At 39.4% G+C, this 27,877-nt stretch overlaps 2 protein-coding genes across 2 annotated transcripts in view; one reads left to right on the forward strand and one right to left on the reverse strand.

The window, feature by feature from the left end:
- Positions 1-2,799: 2,799 nt before the first annotated feature.
- On the forward strand, positions 2,800-8,666 carry FAM8A1 (family with sequence similarity 8, member A1). The gene is made up of 5 exons (XM_009884194.1): positions 2,800-2,824; positions 3,353-3,473; positions 7,225-7,348; positions 7,740-7,879; positions 8,205-8,666. Exons 1-5 carry the CDS (start codon positions 2,800-2,802, stop codon positions 8,347-8,349), a joined length of 555 nt encoding a protein of 184 aa, XP_009882496.1. The 3' UTR covers positions 8,350-8,666.
- Positions 8,667-11,223: 2,557 nt separating this feature from the next.
- NUP153 (nucleoporin 153kDa) overlaps positions 11,224-27,877 on the reverse strand; it is a 43,656-nt gene continuing 27,002 nt past the window's right edge. Inside the window, exons 12-23 of the mRNA XM_009884195.1 lie at positions 27,843-27,874; positions 26,320-26,454; positions 25,443-25,535; positions 25,117-25,204; positions 24,713-24,832; positions 22,481-23,095; positions 20,395-20,589; positions 19,012-19,854; positions 16,989-17,351; positions 14,295-14,567; positions 12,793-12,952; positions 11,224-12,325 (exon numbers count right to left, since the gene is read on the reverse strand). Coding sequence (XP_009882497.1) covers positions 12,241-12,325; positions 12,793-12,952; positions 14,295-14,567; positions 16,989-17,351; positions 19,012-19,854; positions 20,395-20,589; positions 22,481-23,095; positions 24,713-24,832; positions 25,117-25,204; positions 25,443-25,535; positions 26,320-26,454; positions 27,843-27,874 — 3,002 coding nt within the window. The 3' untranslated portion in view covers positions 11,224-12,240. The remainder of the gene's footprint in view (positions 12,326-12,792; positions 12,953-14,294; positions 14,568-16,988; positions 17,352-19,011; positions 19,855-20,394; positions 20,590-22,480; positions 23,096-24,712; positions 24,833-25,116; positions 25,205-25,442; positions 25,536-26,319; positions 26,455-27,842; positions 27,875-27,877) is intronic.

Genomic DNA, 27,877 nt, shown 5'->3' on the forward strand with positions numbered 1-27,877 from the left:
GGGGGTGTGTGTGTGCATCGCTGGGGGTCGCCGCACTCCTGCGGACTGCGGAGCTGTGCTTTGCGAAAGGTGGCAGCCCCAATACCGACTTTGTAAATCCAAGGTTTAGTCCATAAGCCGGTTTGAGAGGGTTAACTTGTGTGTACGGCTTATAAGCGGCGTGCTTGTAAGATGTTTTCATGTATATGAAGGAGTTTATTTTTTTCCAGTGAAACTTACTCTTGTGGTCACAAGCTTGGAATGCATCTAGCTTTATAAGTAGCCTGTTTGGATGATGAAATCTAAACTAACTTTATCCGTTTTGGTGGACTCTTGGTGCTCAAATAATATAATCTAATGAAATTGAAGCAGAGAAGTAAAAAGGTGCTTACGTTCAACAAGCTAACGGTAGGACATGAGATAAACACAAGTCTGTTACGGCTGTAAACATTGAAGACCGGCGTAGCAGCACATCTGTTTATATTTGTTCCAGAGTAAGGCAAACTTGCTCTGATCACATGGGAGATAAAACCTTGAGCACACAAACATTTCTTAACAAGTCGAGGAGTGCCTAGGTGACATTCCCTCAGTGTTTGGTAGGGCTTTTTAAAGTAGAGGTAGAAAACCGTGGAGCAGAACGCTGCTAAAGGACTTTGGAGAAAAGCCAGACCTCCTTTCTTTCTGCAGGGCGAAGTGCAGCATTACAGATCGGTAACATTATTTATAAGCTCAGTGGCTGGGTGTGAGGGGAGGGTGTTTTTAGTTGCTTTTTCTTTCTTTTGAAGGAAAGGGGATCTAACTTCTGAACTTGCTTCTTTCTTGTGGTTTTGAGCAGATGTTGTTTAAACAAGGTTGTAACACAAAGTAGTGTTTTCTTTAATAGTGCCCTGATTCTGATTTATAGATTACTTATAAACAGATATTGCCAGTCATTGAAAAAGAGAATGGTCAAAGGCTAGACTGAAAGGATTCTTCGTTTTTTACCTAGTTCTTCAGGAACTAATTCCTGTATGTTAAAGGTATTTATGGCACAAATAGCGCTTAATATTGCTGAACGTGGTTATTCTGAATGCTAAATGCTGTTGCAACACACAGCCTTCTTAAGGGAACTCTGTATGTGGTATACTGATATGATACAATGGTAAACAAAGACTGTTGTGCGGGTGCTTTGGCTCCAGATTGCAGGTGAATGTATCTGGAACAGCTGAAGCGATTATGGCTCCTTCTTTGCTGCTGCAGATTATTGCCCACACGGTGGACTTGGCAGGGCGGGTCACGTATCCGTCCCTACGCCACTGCAGTTTACAGCCCAGTGTGCTTACGTAAACTGAAATAAGTGACAGCTTGTGTTAATGTTGTAGATTTTAAACTAGGATGTCAAATAGTGGAATCGGTAACTGTCATTTCCAGTTCAATATGCCTGCAGGTGTGTGTCGGAGCACCGATATTAATAGCGCTCTGGGCAGCAGCAGGCTCTTTATGGACGATCATCATGATTTAAGGTGCTTCCCTCTCCTCCCTGCCTTATTGCAGGAGGTTACTGCTCTTCTGATGGCACCAGTAGAGCAAAAAGTGTGCTCAAGCCTCACCTGCTCTGCCTGGCTGGCCGGTGCAAACCCATCAGTATTGCTAGTTTAAAGTAAGGTCCTAGACTTTGAGCTGAGATAGATGCGTGTTGCGTTTGGCTGTCCCTGCCATACAAATAGTAGCCCCTGGCAAAAGAGTGGAATTTTGATAGGAGGAACATCTCAAATCACTACAGTGGAAATCTGCCAGAGTGTGAGGGTTGCCAAGGTTTCCTAATATAATGGAGTTTAACATAATTGGAATACTTGTTTTCTTAGCCCCATTTAGCTTCTTCCTTGTTCAGTCATTGAGTCTAATACATTAAAATGAAACTGTGCCACTAACTTCAGCAAATGTGTTCCTTTTAACAGAGCAAATGAACACTCTTATCTGGTGCTGTATGCTGAAGTGAGAATTGGGGAGGCTGGCTATGCTCCCTTCTGCCTTACTTGAAGAATCTTTAATTAGAATTTAGTTGACAACTTTGGACATGCTTTGACAATAAGAATTGAATACGTTCTAGTATTACTTATGTAACAGTCGTGCTACTTGATAGTATTGATGCAGAGTTATTAGTGAAACAAGTATGAAATAAAGATAAATAAACTGAGATTGTTAAATAAGAACTTGCTCTTACAAGCAGGTAAGAGCACTATAATCACTGCTCGATTATACTTTACCACATTTAAAAAGCACCCAAGTACCATGGGCTTTCAGCTTCATTTGCACAGCTTGTGAGGCCAGGACTGGCATTATCAGTCTCGGCAGCTGAACTGTGGAGGCTTACTCTATGTAAAACTTGATTATATTTTTTGAGATTGGAGAGAGGAATGATTTTCTTTCCCATTTCCTTTTCTCCTTTCCTTGTGCGTGGGGGTTGGCATTCTCAGAAACATTAACAAGTGCAGTCACTATTTTCCACCAGTTAGATCTAGTAGTACTTGGGTATTTCTAAATAAAGTTCTGATGCAAGTCCTTGCTGATTTCCTGTAAGTAGTCATGTTTGTTGTTTGGGAAATACAGAGGGGTAGGTGGGTTCAGATGAAATTATTTTCCAACACTATTCCTTGGAAACTTTCTAAAATACTTGTTAATATTTTCTTTGTTTAATCATCTGAGGTAGTGTTACCAACAAAAGCTTGTAACTGTTACTACTTATTTTGACTCCATTTGCACTTGGTCAATTAAATAGGAGGAATGTGTTACATTTTCTGGCTTGTGATAGGGTAACATGCTGCGTTTTATTATAATAACATGTCTATGAGAATGTTTATGCCAGGTATGACAGTATTTTCATCCGCTCTGTTTTCTGGGTCTGACTCATGAAAAAATAGGCTGTGTTTTACTTTTAGAGAGCTGGTACTTGGTACATGTGGAAGCATCGCTGATGGGTGATAGAGAAGTTGTGGTAGATCTAAGATCTAATTTTCCTTTTATCTGAACTCTCAGATTTACTGAAATCTGTCTCTGAAGCTGTTCTAAACGAAAGAACACAAAAATCGATACATCTTCAAAGTACTCTGGTTCTTTAGCGGGGTGGGATTTTGCCTGTAATCATAATTATGAGAGGACTCGGAGTTCTGCAAGGGTTTGATTTAATTTAAGAAGGTTCTTATAACTCGATTTAAATAATTCAGATACATTTTTTTATTCATACACTTAGAAGTGTTCTTGAAGATGTGAGCTGAGATCAAGATCTTGATAATGTTCTCACAGTGAGGTTAATGTGAAGCGTTCTTTAAATGATAGCATTAATTTTTGTGCTAGTGCAGTAAAATCTGGGTAATGTTAACTATTTCTGTTACAGGTCGGGAGTTCATTATCCCTTCGCTGGCACACAGGTTCATAGCAGAGATGGTGGACTTTTTTATTCTGTTCTTTATAAAGGCAACCATTGTTTTAAGTATTATGCACCTCAGTGGAATAAAGTAAGTTGAACAATTTAAAGCTTTATTATATACAGCTTTAAGCTCTTCATGCTCTTTGAGGTGTCATGATGTATATGTGGCATGCTTATGCATATGAATGGCACATAGTAACTCTCAAAAGTTGAGGAAGAAGCAACACCATGAGATTAAACTTCTTTTAAACACTTCCTTATTTTCGGTCAGATGATGGAAACAAGGAATTTGTACAGGTGTCTCCATAGGCTCACAAACTCCTTACTAAGGAGAGATTGGACTTGCAGTCTTATTTTTGGGAGGCAATAGCAAGATTTTTAAAAAGTCCTGTAAAAATTTCAAAGAAAAAACATTGACAGACTTGTTTTTTAAGGAGCCTTCAAAAATGGACTGGATCTGGCCGGGATGGAGTTAATTTTCTTCATGGCATCTCCTGTGGTGCTGTGTTTCAGATTTGTGACCAAAACAATGCTAACCCACAACAATGTCAGATATGTATGTACCTTTAAAATACAGCCTGGTTGCTAGGAATGCTACCATGCTGCAGTCCTTCTTGGGCTTAAGTTGGGTTTCTTACACACAATGCTTAATCATACTTTTTATCACCTATACACTAGACTGAAAGATTCTTCATTTCACATTTTATATTCAGATGTAATCATTTCCCTCAAAGATTGTTTCTATTTTTATATGCTTCTTCAACCATAGAGATCTGATTCCGTAGCTCATTTAGTTCCTCTGCTTTGGGTTGGTGTAATCAAGTATTTAGGTCTGATTAGGAGATAAGAGCTTGGTGCAGTCAGTAAATCCATTACTGTACAAACACATTTCAGAATCCAAGTTTTCTGCTAAAGAACCTTGCTGTCTGTAAACTGATACTGTGCAGACAACATCTCTCAGACACCTTAAACTGCTGCTTGAAAGGGGTGCAGAAGAGGGTCAAATCCAAAACAATAAATATGTCAATGTAAATGATCAGTGTTTTTTGTTTGGATAAGCATGTGATTAAAATGCCAAACACTCAGCTCTGTTTAGTTGCCAAAACCTCAAGCTCTAACCTGACAGCTTGTATTTCCATTTTGTTTAAGTAGCCTGAGGATGATGCAAAATTAAGTACTTGAAAGTTGGGGAGCAACTGCATTACTTCTGTGAAGTGGTGAAGGTAATGGAAAGAGAGGGAACGTTTTTCAATTAATTTGCAATATATTCAATGTTACTATTTTTGCAAGAGCTCATAAGTTGCGTACAAGTAACTTCAGTGAAACATTTGCTAGTGAGATGTGGTGTGGTTGAGGTTAGGCTGAGGAGTTGTCATGAAAAAATACATCCTGATAGGCTCAAGACAGAGACTTCAGGCCAAGGTTGTCTTGAAGGGAAGTGCAGGTTATGCCACACTATTTTCTTAATTCCTTATCTTTTTCGATCCTTAAGTCTGAATAAAAAGGAGGGCAAGTAGTACAAATATAGAGGGACTGTTTTGAAGTGGGACTGGACATTTGCACGTGAGTAGTAATTCTCACTTAGGTGTGTGAGTGAAAAGTCATGTATTCATAGAATAGGTTGGGTTGGAAGGGACCTTTAAAGGTCTTCTAGTCCAACCTCCTCTGCAATGAGCAGGGACATCTTCCGACTAGATCAGGGTGCTCAGAGCCCTGTCCAGCCTGACCTCGAATGTTTCCAGGGATTTACCACCTCTCTGGGCAACCTGTTCCAGTGTTTCACCATCCTCATTGTAAAAAATTTCTTCCTTATATTTAGTCCCAGTCTACCCTCTCTTAGTTTAAAGCTGTTACCTCTTGTCTTATCACAACAGACCCAGCTAAAAAGTTTGACCCCGTCTTTCTTATAAGCCTCCTTTAAGTACCAAAAGGCTGCAATAAGGTCTCCCCAGAGCCTTCCCTTCCCCAGCCTGAACAACCCCAACTCTTTCAGCCTGTCCTCACAGGAGAGGTGTTCCATCCCTCTGATCATTTTTGTGGCCCATCTCTGGAACTGCTCTAACAGTCTGTGTCTTTCCTGTGCTGAGGACTCCAAGAGCTGGACTCCAGGGGGGGTCTCACAAGAGCATGGTAGAGGGGCAGAATTGCTTCCTTCCACCTGCTGGCCATGTTTCTTGTTATGCAGCCCAGGATACAGCTGTCTTTCTGGGCTGTGAGCGCACATTGTCGGCTCATGTCCAGCTTTCATTTACCCGTACCCCCAAGTCATCCTTGGCAGGGCTGTTCTCAATCCCTTCATCCCCCAGCCTGTATTGATACCAGGGGTTGCCCCAACCCAGGTGCAGGATGTTCAACTTGGCCTTGTTGAATCTCATAATGTTCACATGGGCCCTCTTCTTGAGCTTGTCCAGGTCCCTCTGAATGGCATCCTGTCCCTCAGGTGTGTCAGCCACACCATTCAGCTTGGTGTCATCTGCAAACTTGCTGAGGCTGCACTTGATCCCATTGTCCATGTCACTGATGAAGATATTAAACAGTACTGGTCCAAATATGGACCCCTGAGGGACCCCACTCATCACCAATCTCCATCTGGACATTGAGCCATTGACCACTACCTTCTGGATGTGACCATCCACTCAATTCCTCATCCACAAAACAGTCCACCTATCAAATCCCTCTCTCTCCAGTTTAGAGAGAAGGATGTTGTGGGGGACCATGTCAAAGGCCTTATAGAAGCCAGATAGATGACATCTGTAGCTCTTCCCTTGTCCACTGATGTAGTCACTCAATCATAGAAAGCCACTAGGGTGGTCAGGCAGGACTTGCCCTTGGTGAAGCCATGCTGGCTGCCTCAAATCACCTCCCTGTCCTCCATGTGCCTTAGCGTAGCTTCTAGGAGGATCTGTTCCATGATCTTCTCGGGCACAGAGGTGAGGCTGACAGGTCAGTAGTTCCCAGGGTCCTCCTTTCTACCCTTTTTAAAAGTGATGCAATGTTTCCCTTTTTTCCAATCGCCAGGGACTTCACCTGATTGCCAGGACTTTTCAAATATGACAGAGAGTGACTTGGCAACTACACCAGCCAGTTCCCTCAGGACTCTGGGATGCATTTCATTAGGTCCAATAGACTTATGTATGTTTGGGTTCCTCAGGTGGTCACGAACCTATTGCCTAAATACATGTTGCAAGTATGTCCATTCCAGGTATCAGATAAGAATGTTAAATCTGTAGAGTGTGTCTTGTGAAAATACAGGATTGACTCCAAATTGATGCTTTGCTGTCTTTGTTACGGTAAACAGCTGAAGATTTCAATTGATTTGATTTAAGTTAAAAACTTGCCTGCCTCTAGGGGAGTATGGTGAGCAGTAAAGACTACTGAGAAGGAGGAACCCTGATCATGCGAGGGAGGATAGGTGTCCCTTGCATTTTATAGGCAAGAGTGACGCCTTTTCTTTTTCCTTGAGAGTTCCTGTAAGGAGGAGACTTGGATGGCTTCCATTTCTGCAGAGTTAGATGATCACATGATGAATCTCGTGTTTATCTCCGAAGAAGTGTGAGAATTTTCAGAACAGTTTCGCAGCTCACTACCCAGGGATGCCATTGTGCAGAAGTGGTAATAAAGAATGATCTTCTCTTAATGAAAAACACAAAACAAACTAGGCAGCGACTCGGAAGGAGACCTAGTGTTCTGAATTTTAATGCCTTGTTTAGTGTCAGAGAAGCCAAGGAGCTTTTGTTCTTTTACTAATACCAGAACTGAAGGAATGAATTCTAGTATTAAAGGGGTAGCATTGGTATTGAGAGAAAGGTGGTTTTAAAGTTTACTCTTGTTTTGTACAGGGACATCTCGAAAATTGCCATGCATTACATAATAGAAGAAATAGATGAAGATACATCCATGGAAGATTTGCAGAAAATGATGGTAGTAGCTCTCATCTACAGGTTATTAGTCTGCTTCTATGAGGTAACTACTCATAAACATGAACTTCTATAATTAATAGTTTAAATTTGCTTAAATAGTTTAAATTTGTAATGCATTACATAATAGAAGAACTAGATGAAGATACATCCATGGAAGATTTGCAGAAAATGATGATAGTAGCTCTTACCTACAGGTTATTAGTCTGCTTCTGTGAGGTAACTACTCATAAACATGAACTTCTATAATTAATAGCTGTCAGTTGTTGAATAAATGTTGAAAAAATTCTGTCACTATTGCCCTGTAAAGTAAATCCTCTTTACAGTATTTTGGATTACGTTGAAGCTTATGACATTCACAGAGTTTTGATGAAAACTGGGTTCGCTCGACCAGTCAACAACTGTTGTGTGGAATTGAAATAACTTTTCTTTTACAGATAATCTGTATTTGGGGAGCAGGTGGAGCAACCCCAGGGAAATTCTTGCTTGGACTGAGAGTTGTGACGTGTGATACATCTGTCCTTATTGCGCCCAGCCGTGTGTTAGTCATTCCATCTTCTAATGTCAGTATGACAACGTAAGTGCTCTTAGCTCAGGCACGTTGCTTTCAGGTTACTAGTGTGGAAAGCATGTGATTTGGAAGAAAATACACTTGTTTTTTTATTAGTGGCCTTTGCAATAATTAGATTGCAAGAGCTATTGTTAGATTCTGTGATCTAAGACTAAAATAGCAATTAACCAATCGTGACTGTTTTTCAGGTTAGCTGATAAAGTAATCTCTGAACTCTGGAGATTGATTTTTGTGCTGTGCAAAACTGTGGAACTAAACTTGAAAGTAAACTACCTACTAATATAAGCCGAAAAGTGAAAATAAGGCACTGAATGTTTCATTCTTGTTTCAGGTCCACAATACGAGCTTTGATCAAGAATTTTTCTATTGCTTCATTTTTTCCTGCATTTATTACACTGCTGTTTTTCCAGCATAACAGAACAGCCTATGATATTGTAGCAGGGACTATTGTGGTAAGAAGAAACGGAGTCAGATGATACCAAAAGATGAGATTTCCAGACTGGTTTTGAATATCCCCTCCCACCCCCAGTGAACAAAGACCTACCCCCAAACTGAAATTGAGGTGTCTATCAGAATCTTTTGCCCAAATGAAAGGGAAACTGATTCAGAAGCTAAAGAAAATGTTTTGCTCCGGTATGATGCCAGCAGCTACCTTCAAAGTATTGGAGTTTTCATAAATGCCAAAGAAGTTTGGGAGAAACAGTACATACTAAATCTGGAAGTATTAACCTCCGATGGGTGAGAAAGTGGCTCTATTAGCTGCAGAAAGGAGCTGTTCTGTTCGTCAGTCTGTGGAAAGCAGATACCTAGAAATACTCCACCTTAAAAGAAATGTCGCTCCTACAGCTTTGGATGTTGGCAGGTAACTAGAAAATCAATTTGTTTTCCAAGCAGTTGCCCAAGTCGTAGGATAAACTCTGAGAGGAAGAAAACTGCAGTATTAGACAGCAGGGCAAGTCACGTTAATTAAATTGCCGTGTGCGTAGAAAGAGATGAGCAGTGTTTACCATGTCCCGTATTATTGCTTCACAGATCATATTCCCTCACCTCTTCAAGTATTTTATCAGAACATTGATGTGAAAAGTTTTTTGCATGACTGTCTTAAGCATTGTCACTTATTTCACATGTCAAAGCAAATAAAGAGGTGAAATAATAGCTGCTTTTTCTCTGGGAAGGGTATGTTACACTGCAGTGTTAGTGAATTGGCGTGTGTAAATAATTTTGGAGCTGTGAACAGTACAGATCATGCTATTGAAAGGTAACTTTTTTGCTTCTTTTTGGAGTGAAAGCACTTGTCTATTTCTTGCATATAATACCAAGCAAAACAACTGAATGTGATTCAGGAGCATGCAGAAAACAGTAACTGAAATGTGTTATGGGTGTAAATCTACAGAAGTACAACTACTGGTTATTTTCACTTTATAATTCTGGCTAATTGTTTGTATATTCAGAATAACTTAAATACTGAATAAAGAAACCTAATATTTTGCATGATTACATAGCTTTGATAATTTGTTTATTCCTGTGTTATTAGTATCTTGGGAAAGGAATATAAGCAACAATGTTAATGTTTTATTAAAATTTGAGTAAGACTTTGGAATTCTTCTAGAGCCCAGTTTTTGTGTGTTCTTCCCCTAGGTGTAACTATGCCACTCTGTGGCTGAAGTTCTTACCCTCCCTTCATGTTTTGGAGGTTGACAGTAGAAATGTTTGAGAGCTTGATTATATCTCTCTTGTCTTCTGGTGAAATAACTTAATCAGTAACATGTTAATATTTTGCAATATTTTAGTTTGGTAAGTGGTGTTCTGTTTATTAACATCACGTTCTGTATATGCGTTCTCGTCTTCATTTACAGTGAGTATTTTGGGAGCTCTGAATAAAGCACTTCTGAGGTTGTTAGACCACTTGAAGATTTTTAGCTGAAATAGAACTTCAGAGATATCACTTAACTTTCAAAGAATTGCACTGTTGACTTAAGCATTGAAGTTAAAAGTTCAGGCACGGCAGTCGGCCTGACAGAAGCTAAAGCTGTCAGAACTAACTAAAATCCCTTCTAGGGTGAGTGTTGCCTGTTTACAACTTCCATATGAATATAAAAAGAACTTTTGTTTTATTTACTGTAGCAGTGACCTAGAAACTAGGATTCAAGATGGGGGGAGGAAGGGAAGAGCAACACCATGGGCTAAAACTGTATTGCTACCAATTCAGGTATAAGGGAAAGCACGTCTTACTCTGTAGAAAAATCCCATCCCTTCCTTCTATGGCAGGTAAAGAAAAAAAATAAATCACAGAGCCTGTCCATGGAAATATGCATCCATTACGCCATTGTAAACACTAGCTTTTGGTTTGTCTCTTACGCTAGCTGCACTGAAGACACAGCTTTTTCTTATTTGTAGAATGAGTACGTGAGGTGAGAGCACTAAGGAAAGGAAGTGAAATTTGTGGCATTTTTCAACTTCAGACATCTGGACATACATAATTGCGTATAATCCCTCCACAGCAACAGTGGCAGGATGTGACTGCCTGAATAGCAGCGTACATGTGTGGTTTTAAAGTCTAGTTGCTAAATATTTTCTATTTATAGGAATAGTGATTGGAGCTCTACACATGTAAGAATCCCACGAAAACAAAAGTTAAGTTAGCCTTTGTCCTTCTGTCAAGCCTAGTTCATGATTAGAAAAGTATCTCATTTTGTAATACCGGCACCTGTAGCTGTACAAGGGCTGAGCAGCACTGGGGCGAAGGGCAGAAGTGCTGGCAAAAAACCTCAGCCCCACAGCTGAAGCCATGTAAAGCTTCTGGAACTTATGTAGGTCCCTTCAGTTTTAGCTGTAGCAAGCAATCAGCTCTCAACCATAAACTGAATGCTGTGGTTTAGTAAAAGTTCAGCTGTGGTTCCCAAAATGAACAGAAGCATTTCCTCTCATTTTACTAGAACAATGTCTTTTCTCTAAGAAGCTCCTCTAACTGCTACAGAAGTGGAAAAGACCCAAATTATTCATTTACAATTGGGTGTACTTTTTCCTCTTCAGTTAGAATGGTGGTGAATGTTTGTAACGTTAGCTCTTTTTATAGAGCTATTAAAAAAAAAAAAAAATTAACTGCAACCATTGCAGCTGGACAGGTGACATGCTGACTTATGTCTCTAAGCTTAAGTCTTACAGTAAAACTTTCCTGGCTAACAGGGAACCTCTAAGTAATTTAAGATCCTCTAAAATCAGCATCGGTGTCACTGTCAAAAAGCAGAGGTTGGAGAAAGCATGTGACATCACTCAGGTTGAGTGCATCATCTGGTACCATTACAACTGCAGATACCTTCACGCAGAGTTAAAACTGCCAGACAATATTTCATAGTTTTTATTGATGGCATTTATCCCATGGTTTAACATGTTAATTATACTGTAATAAACATGGCTTTAATATTAAACTTTTCCTTATTATCCAAAGTCACCACAGTCCATTTCAGTAAATATAAAAATATATACTTAATACTTTGTACAATACTGGTTTTTGGTCCAAACAAAAATGGATCAGAAAAGCCAATAAACTTACTTTAAGAATTCCCAATTTTAAAGATTTTCTAAATGGATTTAGGCAACTTTGAATAATGGGATTTACATAAAATCTGAGACAATACTAAACAAAAATGGCCGTAACACACAAAATTAAAATTTCAATTTCACAGATTTGTTATGCCAAAAAAGTACATAGAGAAACAAAATTGTATTTACACATGTTTCATAATAAAATAACAAAGGCGAGACAGGTGATAAAGGGCTGTAAGAATGAAAATATAGAAATAGCATATAATTATTAAATGAAGAACTACAGATCTAACAAGTCCTTAGCATGGATCATCCTTTAATCAGTCTTCCTCTATCAGAAAATTTTAGTGCACAATACACCCAAACTCACTCACTTCACACATACACCAGCACAAACTCAGCATAGAAATCATTCGTTATCAACATTCTCTACTCTATACAGCATCCCTCGCTGATATAATTACAATTTCGAGGCGTCAGTAAACGCAGATGAGCGCACATAGTGGTGCAGATGAAGAGGTATTGTACAAGCCATTCACTGTGCAGGCTCTACTCACGGCTATAGCCAGACCATGCCGAGTCAGTGAAAGAAGTAACTTGCTGGAGCCTAAAATAGTTTTGCTTGAGAACGGCCCTGTTGCCAACTCTATTCGTTACCGAAAAAAATCTAACCGGGGAGAGGGAGGGGGAGGAAAGGGCAGCAGAGTTTTATATTCCTGTAGGCAGATCTGACTTCAGCTAACCCAGCATGAGGTACGATCCCAACAACTGAACAATGCAGGGTAGTAGCTGCTTCGGAAGTTGCTTTACCAATCGGGCGATTATTTTCTACGTCTAACTGCAGTCTTTATCTTCCGACCAGAAACTGAAGATCCAGAGGCAGAGAAAACATTTTTCCCATTAGTCCTATCAAAAGAAATCAGTAGTTCAGAGTTTAGGACAGCGTAGCTGAAAATTCAGTAGCAGCACCGAGTAGATATTCCAGAACAACTGTTTCATAGTCTTGTCTCACTAGTTACCGGCTGGCAACAAATGGCACGTGATGAACAGGAGGAAAAGAGTTCCAGAAACCAAAAGCAATTCTCTCTCTCTTATTCAGAAGGTAAGTAGCAGCACAGTGGCTACACACGGATCTTACCTTTCAAGAACAAGACAGTTTCACACCTGTTGATGTGTGATATTTCTGACAACTAGGCTCTTTTAAAGATACTGTTGCTTAGTTAGCCAGTCAGGCTAATGCAAGGCAGGATGCCCGATTTAGTTTCGAACTCCAAGGTTCATCTGAACACCTCACGATTTAACAGCAGTAGAGGCTGAACACTGTAAACTGATATTACCCACAGCTCAAGTGAAATTCTGATACGGTCTCTTACCCCACTGTAAATGCTGGAGGCTGGCTGAACGAAAATCCAGAGGAGCCAGAAGGCTGTGCCGGTGCTGCTGGTGCAGGAGGATTTGCACCAAAAGTAAATACTCGGGGGTTATTTGGGAAGTTGAAATTAGAAGTATTACTTCCGAACTGGAATACAGAACCTGGGAAGACAGGGTGGAAGCAGAAGGGAGCAAGAAAGTTGAAATTTTAGTTCATCCTTTCCAGCAAAGTCCTCGTGTTCTTCCCGCTGCCTTTAGTGAATTTTTTTACAGGTTGCTCAAGACACCAAAGTTGGGGGAGGGGGTTGCATTAGAAGTGCCAGATTACTACAGGAACAGTGCATAGAAGAATTCCTTCACTTTAATAGAGGGATATTCACTTTAATAAAGGGATTCTTAAAGTAACACTGCTGACCCACTGATAATGAACTGTTTGCTAATTCTGTACCACTGTTAAGTTCATAACTGTGCATACTGAAGTTTAGTAATACAGTCTCAAATTATAGTATTGAATCATGTAGATTTATATTTAAGTAAACTTCCCAGATCGAGTGCATGAATGCAAGGGACTCCCTTTTACTTAATGTGCTAACAGCACCTCATCTTAAAAAAAAATAAAAAAAATCCTACCATCAAAGTAACCAATACGCAATACAGACAATCCAGGGAGATTTTTATCTTTAAACTGCTACCTGACTAACGTGGTATGCCAACTAATCTACTGATTAGTACAAAAATGTCAGTTTGTCAGATACTTTTAATGGAGGCTGAACTTCTGGAGGTAAAGCTTCCGAGAGAAAAAGAGGATGCTTTTCCCTTTAAGTATTTAATGTGATGGTATCGAATACATACTTTCTGGCAGTGTGTTTTTTTAATAATTGCTAGTGTGGAACAGGTCTTTCTTACACTTAAATTATAAGGATTGTTCTCTGCCCCCCTCCCATGGTATTTTATACTTCATCAGTAAAAAGACCTTTAAATAAAGTTTTAAACCCATAAACGCTTATCAATAATTCTGACCATATTCTTACACAACAAAGCCTCCCATCCCAATAAATTGCCAAAGCCTATTAATGAAGTCAGATAACTAAGAACTACTCTAACAAATCCAAAAAATAATATTTTTGCGCTGCTTCTACCATTCTGGTTTGTACAATCTTACCAGTGAGTACACCACAGTTTTCAACACATCCTTTTGATCACTAGATGTCTCGAGAAAAGAAACCCCGATACTTAGGGGTAGGGTTGCAACCTCCATGTGTGCCAAGTCTCTTGTGGAGAAGGCTTACTGGGAAGCTGGTATACCTATGGCACATCCTCCACAGTAAGCAGTGAGACACAAATGACTTAACCCTGTACCCATTATTTTTACAGAGGGTAATTCTTAAATACGTGCCCAAGGCAGAAGTCGTCTTTCTCCATATAATTTAAGGTGCACTTCATGAAAAATCAAATGAAAATACAACCTTTGAGACCAAAAGGGAAGAGGATGGTCGGCACTCACCAGCACTGGGAGCAGCAGAGCCAAAGCCCGGCTGTTGGGTCGCTTGCTGTCCGAACACGGAGGGCTGAGTGCTGCTCGTCACCGAGCCGAAGGCAGGAGGAGCAGGCTGAGCGCCAGCTGAAAACAGCGTTGTCGACAGCGATCCAAAACTTGGGGCGCTTGGCTGGCTGGACCCTTGGCTCTGGCCAAATGCTGGTGGCTGACTGGCGCCAAATGCTGGGCCAGCAGCAGGCGCCGGAGGCCCAGAGCCAAACAGAAACGAAGAGGATGACCCTCGGGGAACAGAAGAGAAATGTCAGTATACGCAGGTTTTTTTCCCCTCCACAAGGATGAATCTAGAAACAAAGGTTCTAAACCCTCCTGTTTCCCAATTCTGGCAGCTGAATACTTATCTTAATTTCAAAGTAACTGTGTGAGCATATAAAACAAATACTACGTCAGCCATGACAAGAATTGCACTTTTTCTTGTAAGTAACATGAGAAACGCCAAGTTTAGGAGAGTCAGACAAAATTAAATCTCAAACACATCGGCTGTCTAGACTCGGGTTACTGTGTTAATGTTCTAGAAACGGATTCCCAGAAATAGTACATTTTAAGTTGTACTTACTAAATGCTGTTCATATCACACACATAGAATACTCATTCAAATTGTATTTTTCAAACACGCAAAATACAGCTCCAGATTTATTAGGATTGTGAGAATGTGAATCCTTCTTGTCCACAACTGCACCCCTTCCTGCCCAACTTCTGGAGGCCACATCAAGCTTGCACTGATCTCTCTGTACTCAAAAACTTGGTTTAGCAGAGTAATTCTCTACATAATATTAACAGACAGCCGGCTCATTTGTTTAGCTGCTCCTGTTCTGCATAGCCAGCAGAAATAACAAAATGAAAACAGGTGACTGAACAGTAAGGCTGAACATACACAGCAAATCTGCTGTGCAAAAGGGCACATTTTTAATAGCACTATTAATGCAATTTTAGCAGCCTTCATGCAACAGAAAATGCTCTCTATTGCGCCGTAATTTGGAACAACTGACTTTTTCTTTCCAAGAAGATGAACAGATACACGGTAAAAGTTAATATTGGCTTCTGCATTAAAAAAAAAAAAAAAAATCCTTTGTGAAGGATTCCCTGCTGGGAAGTAGCTCTGAGGAGAAGGATTTGGGGGTCCTGGTAGATAGTAAATTGTCAATGCGCCAGCAGTGTGCCCTTGCTGCCAAAAAGGCCAATGGAATCCTGGGCTGCATAGGGAAGAGTGTGACCAGTAGGTCGAGGGAGGTCATTCTCCCCCTCTACTCGGCACTGGTGAGGCCACAACTGGAATACCGTGTCCAGTTTTGGGCTCCACAGTTCAAGAGGGACAGGGAACTGCTGGAGAGAGTCCAGCGAAGGGCAACCAACATGATTGAGGGATTGGAGCATCTCCCTTATGAGGAAAGGCTGAGAGAGCTGGGACTCTAATAGCCTGGAGAAGAGAAGGCTGAGGGGAGACCTTATTACTACTTACAAATATCTAAAGGGTGGGTTGAAGGAGGATGGAGCCACACTCTTCTCGGTGGTTCCCAGTGACAGGACGAGGGGCAATGGGTGCAAGTTGGAACATAAGAAGTTCCGTTCCAACACATCGAAAAACTTCTTTACGGTTCGGGTGACAGAGCACTGGCAGAGGCTGCCCAGGGAGGGTGTGGAGTCCCCTTCTCTGGAGATTTTCCAAACCCGCCTGGATGCAGTCCTGAGTAATGTGCTCTGGGCAATCCTGCTTCAGCAGGGGAGTTGGACTAGATGATCTCTAGAGGTCCCTTCCAACTCTGAAAATTCTGTGATACTGTGAAGATGTTTGAAATGCAGTCTTGTCTACTAATGAAACGACACTGAACGTTACTGATTTCTAACAGGTTAAATTGGTCTGCTGGTTGTTATAATTTATGACTATTTTCTTTCTGTTTCCGATACACAAAGAAATGTGCAAATTTAATTTCTGTGAATGACAAGGTTAAGCAATCAGATCAAACTACATGGAGTCTCTTCCTCACAGGTTCAATCTTACTTCCAACATACTGCTAGGACAGCAGGAGTACAGATGATTTGGTGGATTTAGTCTTGTGTCATACTGCTAAATTCATGCAGTGGGGAAACAAACATAAAACATGAAGGAACTCTTATAGATTCTTATTTCTTTCTTCTCTAAATTGCTAGAAAATTAACAAACACTGGCCATAATGCTTATTAGAAACCAATCCTTAAGCAGCAGCAATTGCATGTAGAGATACTGTGTTTATATATGTGAAGGAAGGATTTTGCAAATCTTGACATTATTTACAACAGTTGAGAGTTTTAGGTATGGAAGAGAAAAATCAGGAAAGTTGTAATTCATTGACTTCTAACTGTAAGCACAAGACTGACAGTGAGAAGAAAGAAACTATCATTCTCATGGTGAAAATTCCTATGCAAATTGACATCCAGTAAAGGACTGTCCTTTGCATAAAACAATTCTGCTGCCAGTGCATTCCTAAACTGTATTTCCCAAACTGAAAAACTGAGCCCCAATTTATATTGTTGAATACTCAGTATTCTCCTCTACTTTCATGCATTTGACCTACACATTCTCTAAAGTAAAGCATTTGTGAAACAGTATTTCTTTGGTCCCCTATGTAATGGCAAAAATGAGAAGAGTGTCTATTCAAAAGATACCTGTTGAACTTGATGTGGTTGTGGCTCCAAAGGTAAAACCTGAATTTGCTGCATTGGTACTGCTGGCTCCCGAACCAAAGAGAAATGAAGCAAGAGCCGTGCTGGAAGATGTGGTTGCTGGTTTGTTTTCTTGAGAGAAGCCAAATGACTGAGATGCTGCAGATTCTGTAGAATTGCCAAAAACAGAGCTGCTCACAGTGTTGCTGGGTTGTCCAAACACGAAGGGAGCGGGAACGGGCTGAGGATTTGAGGAAGAGATGGCGCTGCCAAACACACTGCTGCTGTTGGCTGAAGTGGTGGGTACAACTGTGCTGGAGGAACTTGAGCTCAGGAAGCTGAAGGATGGCTTTGCGGCTCCTTGATCTGAAAGGAAGAACAGTGCATAAACCACCACAGAAATGCCAAAGTACAGCAAACACTCCTGTTTCAATCACTGTCCAAAGAGCAATCATGAATGACACCTCAACTACTATCCCAGCTACTGTCGCTTACATAAGATTCAGATTTAATGAGCTGATTGCTGTCATCAACAACTAAAGGAATGGAAGAATTGTGAAGAACAAAGCTACCACTGCACTCGAGGCTTCATTGGTTACAAACACTAAACATTGGCTGTCATTACCCATACCTGTATTAAGCAGTACTTCTGAAATACATTTCAGATCAACATCAATCACCTGTAACAGTTTTATGGCTTTGCTCAATGGAGTATTGAAAAATGCAGTGACACATTTGCATTTGTAGCTCGTTCAAAAATACAGCCCTGTGCCTACAGCTTTTAAGTCAAGCCAAGCCTACCATCCTCCAGCCTACCTCTTCCAAGCTTAAGTTCATTGTGCTTAAACACTTGCAAGACCTGCTTTTAGGAGTAACACAGAACAACCCTCCATTAAGACCATTGTTAGAAAGTACTGAGTGCAGTTTCACATACTTACAATAGAGCTGTCTTTTAAAGTCACTCATTCTTCAGCTTTCCCTAAGCTGCTGGTCTAATTCTTGTTATTAATTTGGGATCTCGTTTTCAATTTCCCACTATCTTTTTTTCCCAGCAGTTATGGCCCCTTTTCATCTATGCCATTTTTAAGGGACTATACCATTCTTCAGAACACTTGTTAAAATTTCCTTTTTGCACAAGGTGCTTCATCAACTTTCCATGACTAAACCAAACTCTGGAACTTTACCTGGTAGGTGAAAAACCAACCAACCAAAAAACCTCAACCTCAAAGCTGCCCACCCACCCATCTCCCCTCCCCCAACGCCCACAATCCTGCAAAAACCTGTCTGTTCACTAGCAGTTCAACCTAAGAATACTGTGATTAAAACCAGTATAACCCTATGTATTGCTTTTATTCAGGGTTACTTACTGATGTGCTTTTCCGTATCACTTCAGAAGTTAGAAACTAATTCTGTTCTCTAAAACACAGTTGCTAAGTCATACAAATGGAATTTAACAACCAGAATTTTTCCACACAGTAATCACCACTGAAGAACTTTAATCCGCCACTGTAGACTTTCAACAAATTAGGATAGAAAACTCTGTAATATCTATGAAGTTATTTTTATACCTTTGTAGCAGTAGGGACATCCTGCAGCATAGCTGCAAGTACGTGGGAGTAAGACATTCCCTTCCTCATCCCCTTTCACTATGAAAAACAATGCTGGTAGAAGGCCCCTATACTGCACCACGCTACAGATTTTATCACTAGCTGTGCTGTGCTGCTGCCACTGAGACAATACAACTCCTGTGGTCATACAAGAAGCAATACAGGTTCTTAAAGGTGTGGCAATTTTTTTTTGTCTAAACCTAGTGTTAAAACTCACTGAAATCTAAAAAGGACTTGCTACCTATTGTCTACAGAACAACAACCAGAACTAAAGACAGGCTGCGGGTAGTAATTAAGCCTTTTCTAAAGCTCTAGTGCATAAATAGATGTAATCCCTTAGATTTTTGTCCAGTATGGCTTCAGAGGTATTATTTGATGGACAGGAGCAGACAAGCGAAGACAAAAGATGTTCCATCTACCTGAAGTACTGGTTTGTGCCCCAAATGCAAAAGACGGCTTTGCCTGCTCAGTTTCCTTCTCCGATGGTTTGACGAAACTAAAATTGAATATAGGTTTTGCTGTGCTCTCCTCTTTGGTATGCTCAGCCGTCCCAGCTGAAAAGATAGGTTGTGCCTTTAACTCTTCATTGTCAGCTTTCTTTCCAAATGCTAATGGAGCAGCAGAAGTGACAGAGTCCTGTTTCTCTTCTGTCCTTCCCAAAACAAACTGTGAGGCAGAGGCACTCTCCACACTGCCAAAAGAGAAGCCCCCCTTTGTTGAAAGACTTTCATCCTTTTTCTCATCTGACTTCTTAAATGCTAGAGCAGGTGATGCTACCTCCTTTTCTGCCACAGTTCCAAAAGTGAAACCACTGACTCCAGTTTTATTCTCATTGGTAGCTACGGAAGAAGTTGAACTCGTGCCAAAACCAAAGCCTCCCAAAACTGGTTCCTCTTTCTTTTCCTGCTGTCCCAGGCTCGCTGTCCCAAACTGAAATGTGGAAGGTGCCTGACTGCTTGTAGATGGCAGTCCAAAGGTAAAACTGTTACTTTTACTTTCTTTTTTACTGTCTTCTGATTTAGAGTCTGAGGAAGAAACTCCAAATTTGAAGTCCCCTGAACTAGTAGGAAACTTAAAACCCCCAGTCACAGTGTTGGAGGATGCAGATTCAGATGCAATGCCGAACTTGAAGCTCCCTTGCTCTCCGAATTTAAAATTTCCTGTGCTACCTAACGTATGAGAAGATTCAGAGGAGGACGACTGGACACCAAATGTAAATGATGGCATTGCAGCATTTGTGGACACAGTAGGAGTACCAAAACCTGCAGAAACAAGCAATAATGTTAAGTTTGCAATACATGATGTAGTAATACATGCAGACTTTAGCAACATGATTGGGATTCTAGTCCTGAACTTCCCATAGTTAGAACTATTTAAAAAAAAAAACAACCAAACCACAAAACAGATAGGAAAACTCCACACTTCCTCTCTATGTACATCCTTTTGCAATGGTATTCTTCCATCCACCACCTGGCATTGGAAAAGTATACAGCTGGATTCCTTGAAAGATCATGCTTTTAGTCTTAACTCCCAGTGAACAACACATAAGGCTTGTAAAGAACAGCTATGTCATTAATACAAGCTTTTCTCTAAACAGAACAATCTTTTTCCAGTGAAATGGTGTGGAAACATAGGCATATTTACCTTACTTGAGCAATATTCCTAGAGGAAAAATGAAAAATTTTGCTATACCTCAAAGGAAAAATAATTGTACTCAAGAAAAAAACACCCCAAAATGCCCAAACACAAAAGAAAAAATAAATTGCAGAATGCACACCCTTGTTTTTCTCATTAAGCATTACCTTTGAGTTCTGCTTTGGTGCCTGGCTTTGCACTTTCACAGGATACACATTTTGTGGCTTCTGCTTTGTTTTGGACCAAGCAGACCTCACAATCCCAGCTTCCTTCGGGCTTCTTGAATTTGTCTAAATCCAGAAATCCTCCTGAAGAAGCAGAAAATGCAGAAACACTGCTACTGGTCACAGGCACTGAACTCCCTGAGAAATAAGCAAGATAGTTAATCATCCTGCTAAAATAATAAAGTGAACATGAACTTTTTAAGAAACTCTTAAATGCTTACTAAATTACAAAGCGGACAAGCGTAACAGTAAAAACCCGTCAAACAACAAGTTAATTTCAGTCAAACTCAATCTGAGAATGTAAACAATAGAAACACCTAGATTCTTCTGTATAATCTATATATGATTATAAGAACAAATCGAACCAATAATGTTTAAACAGCAACTGCAGATCATACAATACAGCAACATAGCCTGTTTCAGATGCAAATAAAGGTACTGTACTCAACTAAAACTACTAAAAGAATTTCTGGCGACATGAGTAACCCGTAGTCAAAGTTAGCACCACTCAACTTAATGATCACTGTCAAGTGATGTGAGGCTGAGAATTTACCAGAATGATTCATCACCAAATCCCAAAGACAGACATGTTCAAAACTACATCGTTGCAATAAACCAGAGAGGAACCCAAAGATTCGAAACCCACAACCCTGTGCTCACTACACAAGCTACGCTGTCTTCAACAGCAGCAGCAATCTCCATAAAGAGGCCTGAAAGATTTTTCTCCCTGGTAAAGGAAGAGATGTCACTTGATGCTGCACCCCAACAGAAAACTTCATCTCCGTAAGTGTGAGGACTGAAGTGGACATTCAGAAGGCACAAAAGCATCACATAATGTTCACCTATGGTTTTAAACTACTGAGGGTGGCATTTAAGAGAGAGGCAGAAGATAATGTCTCAAATTCAAAACAGTAAGACCGGAATGGGTCTTCTCTTCCACAGCACATTCAGAAAACTTCTGTCCTCCCATTTTACTTATCTTGCTATTCCCCTTGCAGATGTAATGTAATTGTGCAATTCTCTCTACCATGGTGGTCATGGTAAACCTCTCACTCTTCCAGAATTTCTCCTTGCAATGGATAAAGTCTCAAACAAAAGTGTCAGCTAATCAGTCTGAGGCTGAAAGTCCATGAGAATAAGCTTCCTCTGAAATGCATTATCTTATCTAAAGAAATATCACTCTTACTGTACAGGATGATTACAAAAGCACAATCTAGTCCATCTTAGATTTTTTTTTCCCCCAGGATAAATTTGCGAATGTGTTTTTTGACATAATAGTATATTAAATTATGTTAAGAGCCAATGAAAATTAACACTAGAATAATTATTTGCGCTTTAAAAACAATATGCTCACCACACTCAAAATCAATTACAATCATGTATAACGGGAAACAACCCAGGGCTGCACTGAAGAAGGCGCTGACCTCTCCAAGGTCTGGAAGGACCCTGACCTTCCAGAACAAGGTCACCCATGTTCCGGAAGACTACCACTGGCGTTCATAGGCATAGCTGAACATTAGGTTTTGTTTTAGCTTAAGACAACTAGAGACTACACTGTCTTGAAATCTGGCTTCATACCTCTGCTCAATTACACACAAACGCTGAGTGGAAACATTTTTGGCCATGTTCTGTAAATGCCATTTCTACTTATGTTTTGAAACAGAAAAAAACCCAGTAATTTTTAACTCTTTCTATGGAGTTCACATTTTTCTCCAATGCAAATAAGTAAATTGGTTTTAAGTTAATTAAGACATCCAGTTTAGTCATCTTTCCTCACCACCTGCAAAGCAGGGTATAGTTGCTTCAATTCAGCTCTGTACTAATACATTTTACAATCAGTTCAATTAATGTGACAGGCTGGAATCTAGGCTGAGACCTCAAAAGTGCCTGTAACCATTCCTGCAGACAGGCACTAATCTATCCTGTCTGGCTTACAGCCATGTTGCTGAAAATATTTTTTATATGCAACGTATTTTATTCTGTAAAGAATGCAGAGGCCGAGAGTGAAACAACAGAAAAGAGAACACACCTGGTTTCTCAGACTGACAAGCTACACATTTGCTGTCTTCTGCCTTATTTAATACAAGGCACACCGCACAGTCCCAAGAGCCTTTTGGCTTCTTAAATTTGTCTCCAAACCCCAGAGTGACTGTTGTGTCAGTGCTGCTGGAGGAGGATGTCACTGTCACCGAGTTGTCTGTGACCACTGGCAATGTCAGAGCAGGCGTTACTCCTGTCCCAGGCTTTGGTGTCTCACAGGCTATACATTTTGTAGCTTCGGGTTTGTTCTGGACCAGACAGGTATCACAGTCCCACGTGTTGGGTGCTGTTTTAAATTTGTCTTCAAAGCCCAACGTCCCGGCTGCAGGGACCGCTGCCTTAGAGGTGACACACTGGCTTGAGCTTATCGTCTGTTTCGTACTCTCAACTGTAGACACGTTAGCAGCTTGACATGTTACACATTTGCTATCTGTGGTTTTGTTTTGCAGACACAGGTCATGTGTGTCAGACTGCCAAAATGAAGATGATTGCTTAGGGGTGTCTTTGCCTGCAGAAAAACTACTTATTGCAGGCCTTGTATAGACCACTGTGCTTGTAACAGGCTGTGCAGATGTAGAGGAGTGTGTTTTCACAGACGTAAAGCCTAGAGAAAAAAAAAATAAACAGGAAGAGATCTTACTGATAAAGTAGTACCCCTCACTACACGTAAGTTACTTATAATACTAGACGGCATAAATTTAAACCAAGTGCCAATGGTTACAACTATACGTTCCAACTAACTGCAAAAGGAAGTCCCTGGAAATCTTATCTAAATGGATGAAATTTCATATGCTGCACTGGGACATAACAGAACATATATTTAAAGCTTGATTTAACTCTTCATTTCCAAGAAAGTTTTAAATACAAATCTTCACTGGTAGATACAAGTGTGAACAAACAGTGCTGAAAGCTGACTATCCATCACGGGCTAGAAAGAATCCAATTTCATTTTAAGACGCCATGCCCAATCAAATCAAATTTCTAAAGCTATTTCTGCCATAGTAGATGACTCACATTTACTTTAGTAGCTGTACAGCAGTTGGTACTTGGAGCAGCAATCCACATGCTATTTCCCCCCAGATACTGAGTATTAGTTAAGTAATAAAAACGAAGACAACAGAACAATTGTTATCTATAATCTTTGTGCAAAATGCACTGTATTCAGACCAACTCATTATTTAAAGGTGCCAGTTTTAATACAAAACAAGAACCACCAATATGGAAACACTAAAGAAAATGCTACAGCAGTGCATCTTAAATAGCAGCACAAATCTCTTATAAAGCTAAATTGAAGAGCTAATTTTTTTTAAATTATTATCTTATTTTGGGGTGTTGGTTTTTTTTATATCAGAAGTTGAGTCTTTGAACAGTGTGGATTTAGAACCTGCTTCTCTTAAACTGAAAATTAATGTCACTTCATCCATAGATCTTTCCTTGAACAAAACACACAATATATTTTCTCTCTTAGCACTTTCCGATATAAAATGGTGGTGTCTTAAGAAGTATATAGATTTGTCACTTTAAAAAAAAGTCCTGATGCAACTGAAGGCTTATGGCAGAAGATCAAATTCAATAAAGTCCCTTTTCTTAAAACAAAAACCGTCATCTACACACAATATGTTTTATTGAACAGTTGAGAACAACTGCAATTGCTTAAAAATAAAAATTAAAAAAGGCTTTTAGAAGAGAAACAGCCCACTTCTACTTAAAATTTACATTTGAATCCATAGTAACTGTTACCATTTAAGGCCAAAAGATTTGCAGCTTTTGAAACACCTTTAGGAATAAAACTCTTTACTATTCTTAATTTCCAGAGATTGTCAAAGTTGGAGAGGAATGTTTGTAAAGAACTTTACAAACGTTTCCTTTCCAATTCTATAACTTTTACTTATTTAAAGTGAAACACTGATAATTTGATTAATTCTCTTTATATTTCATTTACAATTACATCCTAACGCGTAAAGGAAAAGCAATGCACCTGGTTTGAAGTCGCAGTTTTCCTTTCAGCAATAAAAGCCACTTAGAATAGAAGGAGAGATCCACCCTAACAGATACAGTGTTTAACATAATGCTCTCCTATGTTTGCATTTCTAGCTAAAATTGCATTAACCATGACAAAGGGGATTTTTTGTTGTTGTGGTGGTGTTTTTTTAAAAAGCAATGTAGTTATATACTAGTGTATTTTTTGCAGTATCTTTTAAAAAGCAGTTCATTATCTCACCAGGGCTTTTTAGAATGTCTAACACACTTCCTTCCTTTAAGACCTTTGCAGGTTTGGAGGGACCAACATATTCTTCTTTTTCTTCCTTCTTATTGCTGGTGCTGTTTACAGTGGCAGTATCTTTAAAAACAAAATAAAAAATGCCTTTCACAAAGAAATCCACTTAAAATATACTCACACATGCTAGAAACAAGAATTTCCAACTTTCATGCTTCTTATATAAGAATCTTCAAAATTCTACCTTGTTTACAACATTTTATAATTACAATTTGGTTAGAGGTAGATCTGTCACAGAAAACACATTTTGCCTCGAATTGCTAATATGCTCAGAAAGGACAGATTTACTATTTAATATACAGAAAAGAGAATCAGCACTTCAGATCAGAAATGCTAAAATTTATTACCTAGAGTAAGTAAGGACGTCACTGGTGTATCACTGGATCCAGAAAGCTCTGCTGATTTTACAACAGGAACACTAAATGTAAACCCAATCTGCTATGAAAGAGAGAGATTTTTCAGATTCTGAAACTAAAGAAACTTTAATCAAATTTCAAACACAAATAAAACTCTGAAATCCAGTCTTCAAACTTTTGACATACGTGCCGGATGACAAATTATAAGACAGAAACTTATATATTTGTTTTCCTCATTATCAGGGCCAATTCTGCTTTATTCTGAAACATTCTGCTAAAGGCTTGAGAAAAGGTTGAGCTTTATTTATTTTACTTACAGACAACGGAGGCAGCACTTCTGCCTCAGTAGATTTCACAATTGGAGATGAAAATCTGAACACCGGACTGCCAACATTACTTGCTGGTTGTACCTGTATTTTCAAAAGAATTAAGGTTTGTATCTAAAAGAAAAACACCCTAGTGAAACAATAGCAGCTACCTGAACTCACTGTCTAACAGATGTTGTGCAGTGAATTTGGGAAATCTAATGTTTTATATTTATTTCTAATCCACAGATGAGAGTTATAATAAAAGAAAATGAAGCTTGCAAATGAGCATATAGTACAATATCATCAAAACCAAATCCCATAAACCAAGAGAAAAAACTGAGATGCTACTTAGATGTAAATATATTAAATATATGGAAAAGCAGACCAGGCAGCTTAAGAACCTTAAACTGACTCAGCTTAATTGTAGTCAGAGCTTCAGCAAATACCTCAACACGTTAAAGCAAATGACTGCTTCAAAACACACAAAAATATTTCAAGTACTCTGGAACAGATGTTTATTTTACTGCAGTAGTATTCCAATTATTGCACCCTAGCATCATTATTCTATACTAGGCTTATATGACGATTAATGCGACCTCTAATTTAATAACTTAACTTGGCATGAAATCCCAACAAAATCGCCACAGCATTTGAAGCAGTTATACAATTATGTTAACCAGAAGTTTGCAATGTATAAGACGGACAGAGGCTGAATCAAAAACTTTGCTTCTGCTCACTTCCAAATTGGAATACAATCCTGATTTATTCAATAGGATGCAAACTAAAGCTGGTTAGTTTCACGAGCACCATGGAAGAACTTAACATGCAACGAAGCAGACACATACACATCCTAAAAAGGTATTCACGATATACAACAAAGATTTACCTTGTTCATCACTGCTGTTGAAACAGTGCTTGGTGATGATGAGGCAGTACTACTGGCAAGAAAACTGAAGTTGAACGAAGGCAGCGATGCAGTACTGATGGGTAGGGGTACTTTCGGTAGTACTGGTTCTTCCACCTCCTACGTGTAAATTTTAATTGTTGCACACTTTAGTTTTTTTCTTTCTTTAAAAAAGTTGTAAATTGTAGTTTTTCTCTTTTATAAGACATACTACTTTCCTACCCTGTCCTATCCTTAATTTCTTAAGTCATATTTAACAGAGATATTTACAGATTAAGACAACGCAAGTTTTCAAAAGGAATCCCAACCTCCCCACCTCAGTCTGCCAGGTCATTTTAATTTATGGCAGGCCTGTTTCCATGTGGTACTATGTTTACCACCTGAAGTGGTAAATAGTGAAAGTTAGCTCAAAATTGTTATTTGTGCAGAACAGAGGGGCACAGACCAGATTTTTGTTTTCTGTACTTTAGTTATTAAAGGTCTAGAGAAACATTATCCTTTCTAATTATTCTCTCATCCCTTCAATTAATAGTACACTCTCAAGAAAAATGGGAAAGTGTCCCTCTTACAAGATTAGGCAGGACAGCTGTCAAAGTTTCTGAAGTCACTACTGCAGTGAGCTTGGAAAAAGGTGACGTTTAAAGAAGTATGTGGGTTCCTTAGAGAACCAAAAATCCCAAACCAAAGCACAAAATGCCAAAAAAAGAAAGTCTGACTAGCAGCAAAGAAGATCATACTATGGTAAATTTAGTCTACATCACGTATCAGGATGCAAATTTAAAACTCAGAAACCAGTGTACCTTAAAAACTTCTGGTCTAATCCTTGCCTTTTAAACTGTTTGATTACCAACATTCGATTAGTTGGGGTTTAAATGGGAATAGCCAATGTAATCACAATTTGCACAGTAGTACCAAGATCTACCCCGAAGTGACCAAGCAGAGATGTAAGTTGCTACTACAGAAATAATAATCTTCGAGGTAGTCATGACCATAGTTTTAATAAATGGAGTTTTCCCATTAAAACAAGAAAAAAACCCCTCCCACAATGAGTTTGATTAAGCACCAAAAATTGTGAATGATCATTAGCAGACATGCAGAACACTCTCTTCTGCTTCAGACTCTTGGCCTGTATCTCTCTACATGACTTAGATATGAAATAACAAATTAAATAAACTTGGTTTACTTACTTGGCACTTGTTTCAAACATCATTCTTTTATAAAAAACTCTACAAACCTCCACCAAAATTCATTCATTCAACTGCTAATGAGAAACTTCATAGTGTGAAGCATCTCCAAGGTAATACGACTGAAGATTTCAAAAATATAAAATTAAAGTTGAGGCACTTAAACAGATAAATAAATTGGAGCCTGCCTCAAAACCCACAGAACAAAACCTCACAAAACTGAAGTGGCATTATTATAAATTACTATGAGGCAATAAAGCTTGTATTCTTAACTAGTTACTTCAGTAATCTCAGTGACAGCAATTAACCTGAGTCCCTTACCTGTTGTTCTTGTCCAGGTTTTGATACATAGTGTA

Source organism: Charadrius vociferus, unplaced genomic scaffold, assembly GCF_000708025.1.
Source record: "Charadrius vociferus isolate BGI_N301 unplaced genomic scaffold, ASM70802v2 scaffold444, whole genome shotgun sequence".
NCBI lineage: Eukaryota > Metazoa > Chordata > Aves > Charadriiformes > Charadriidae > Charadrius > Charadrius vociferus.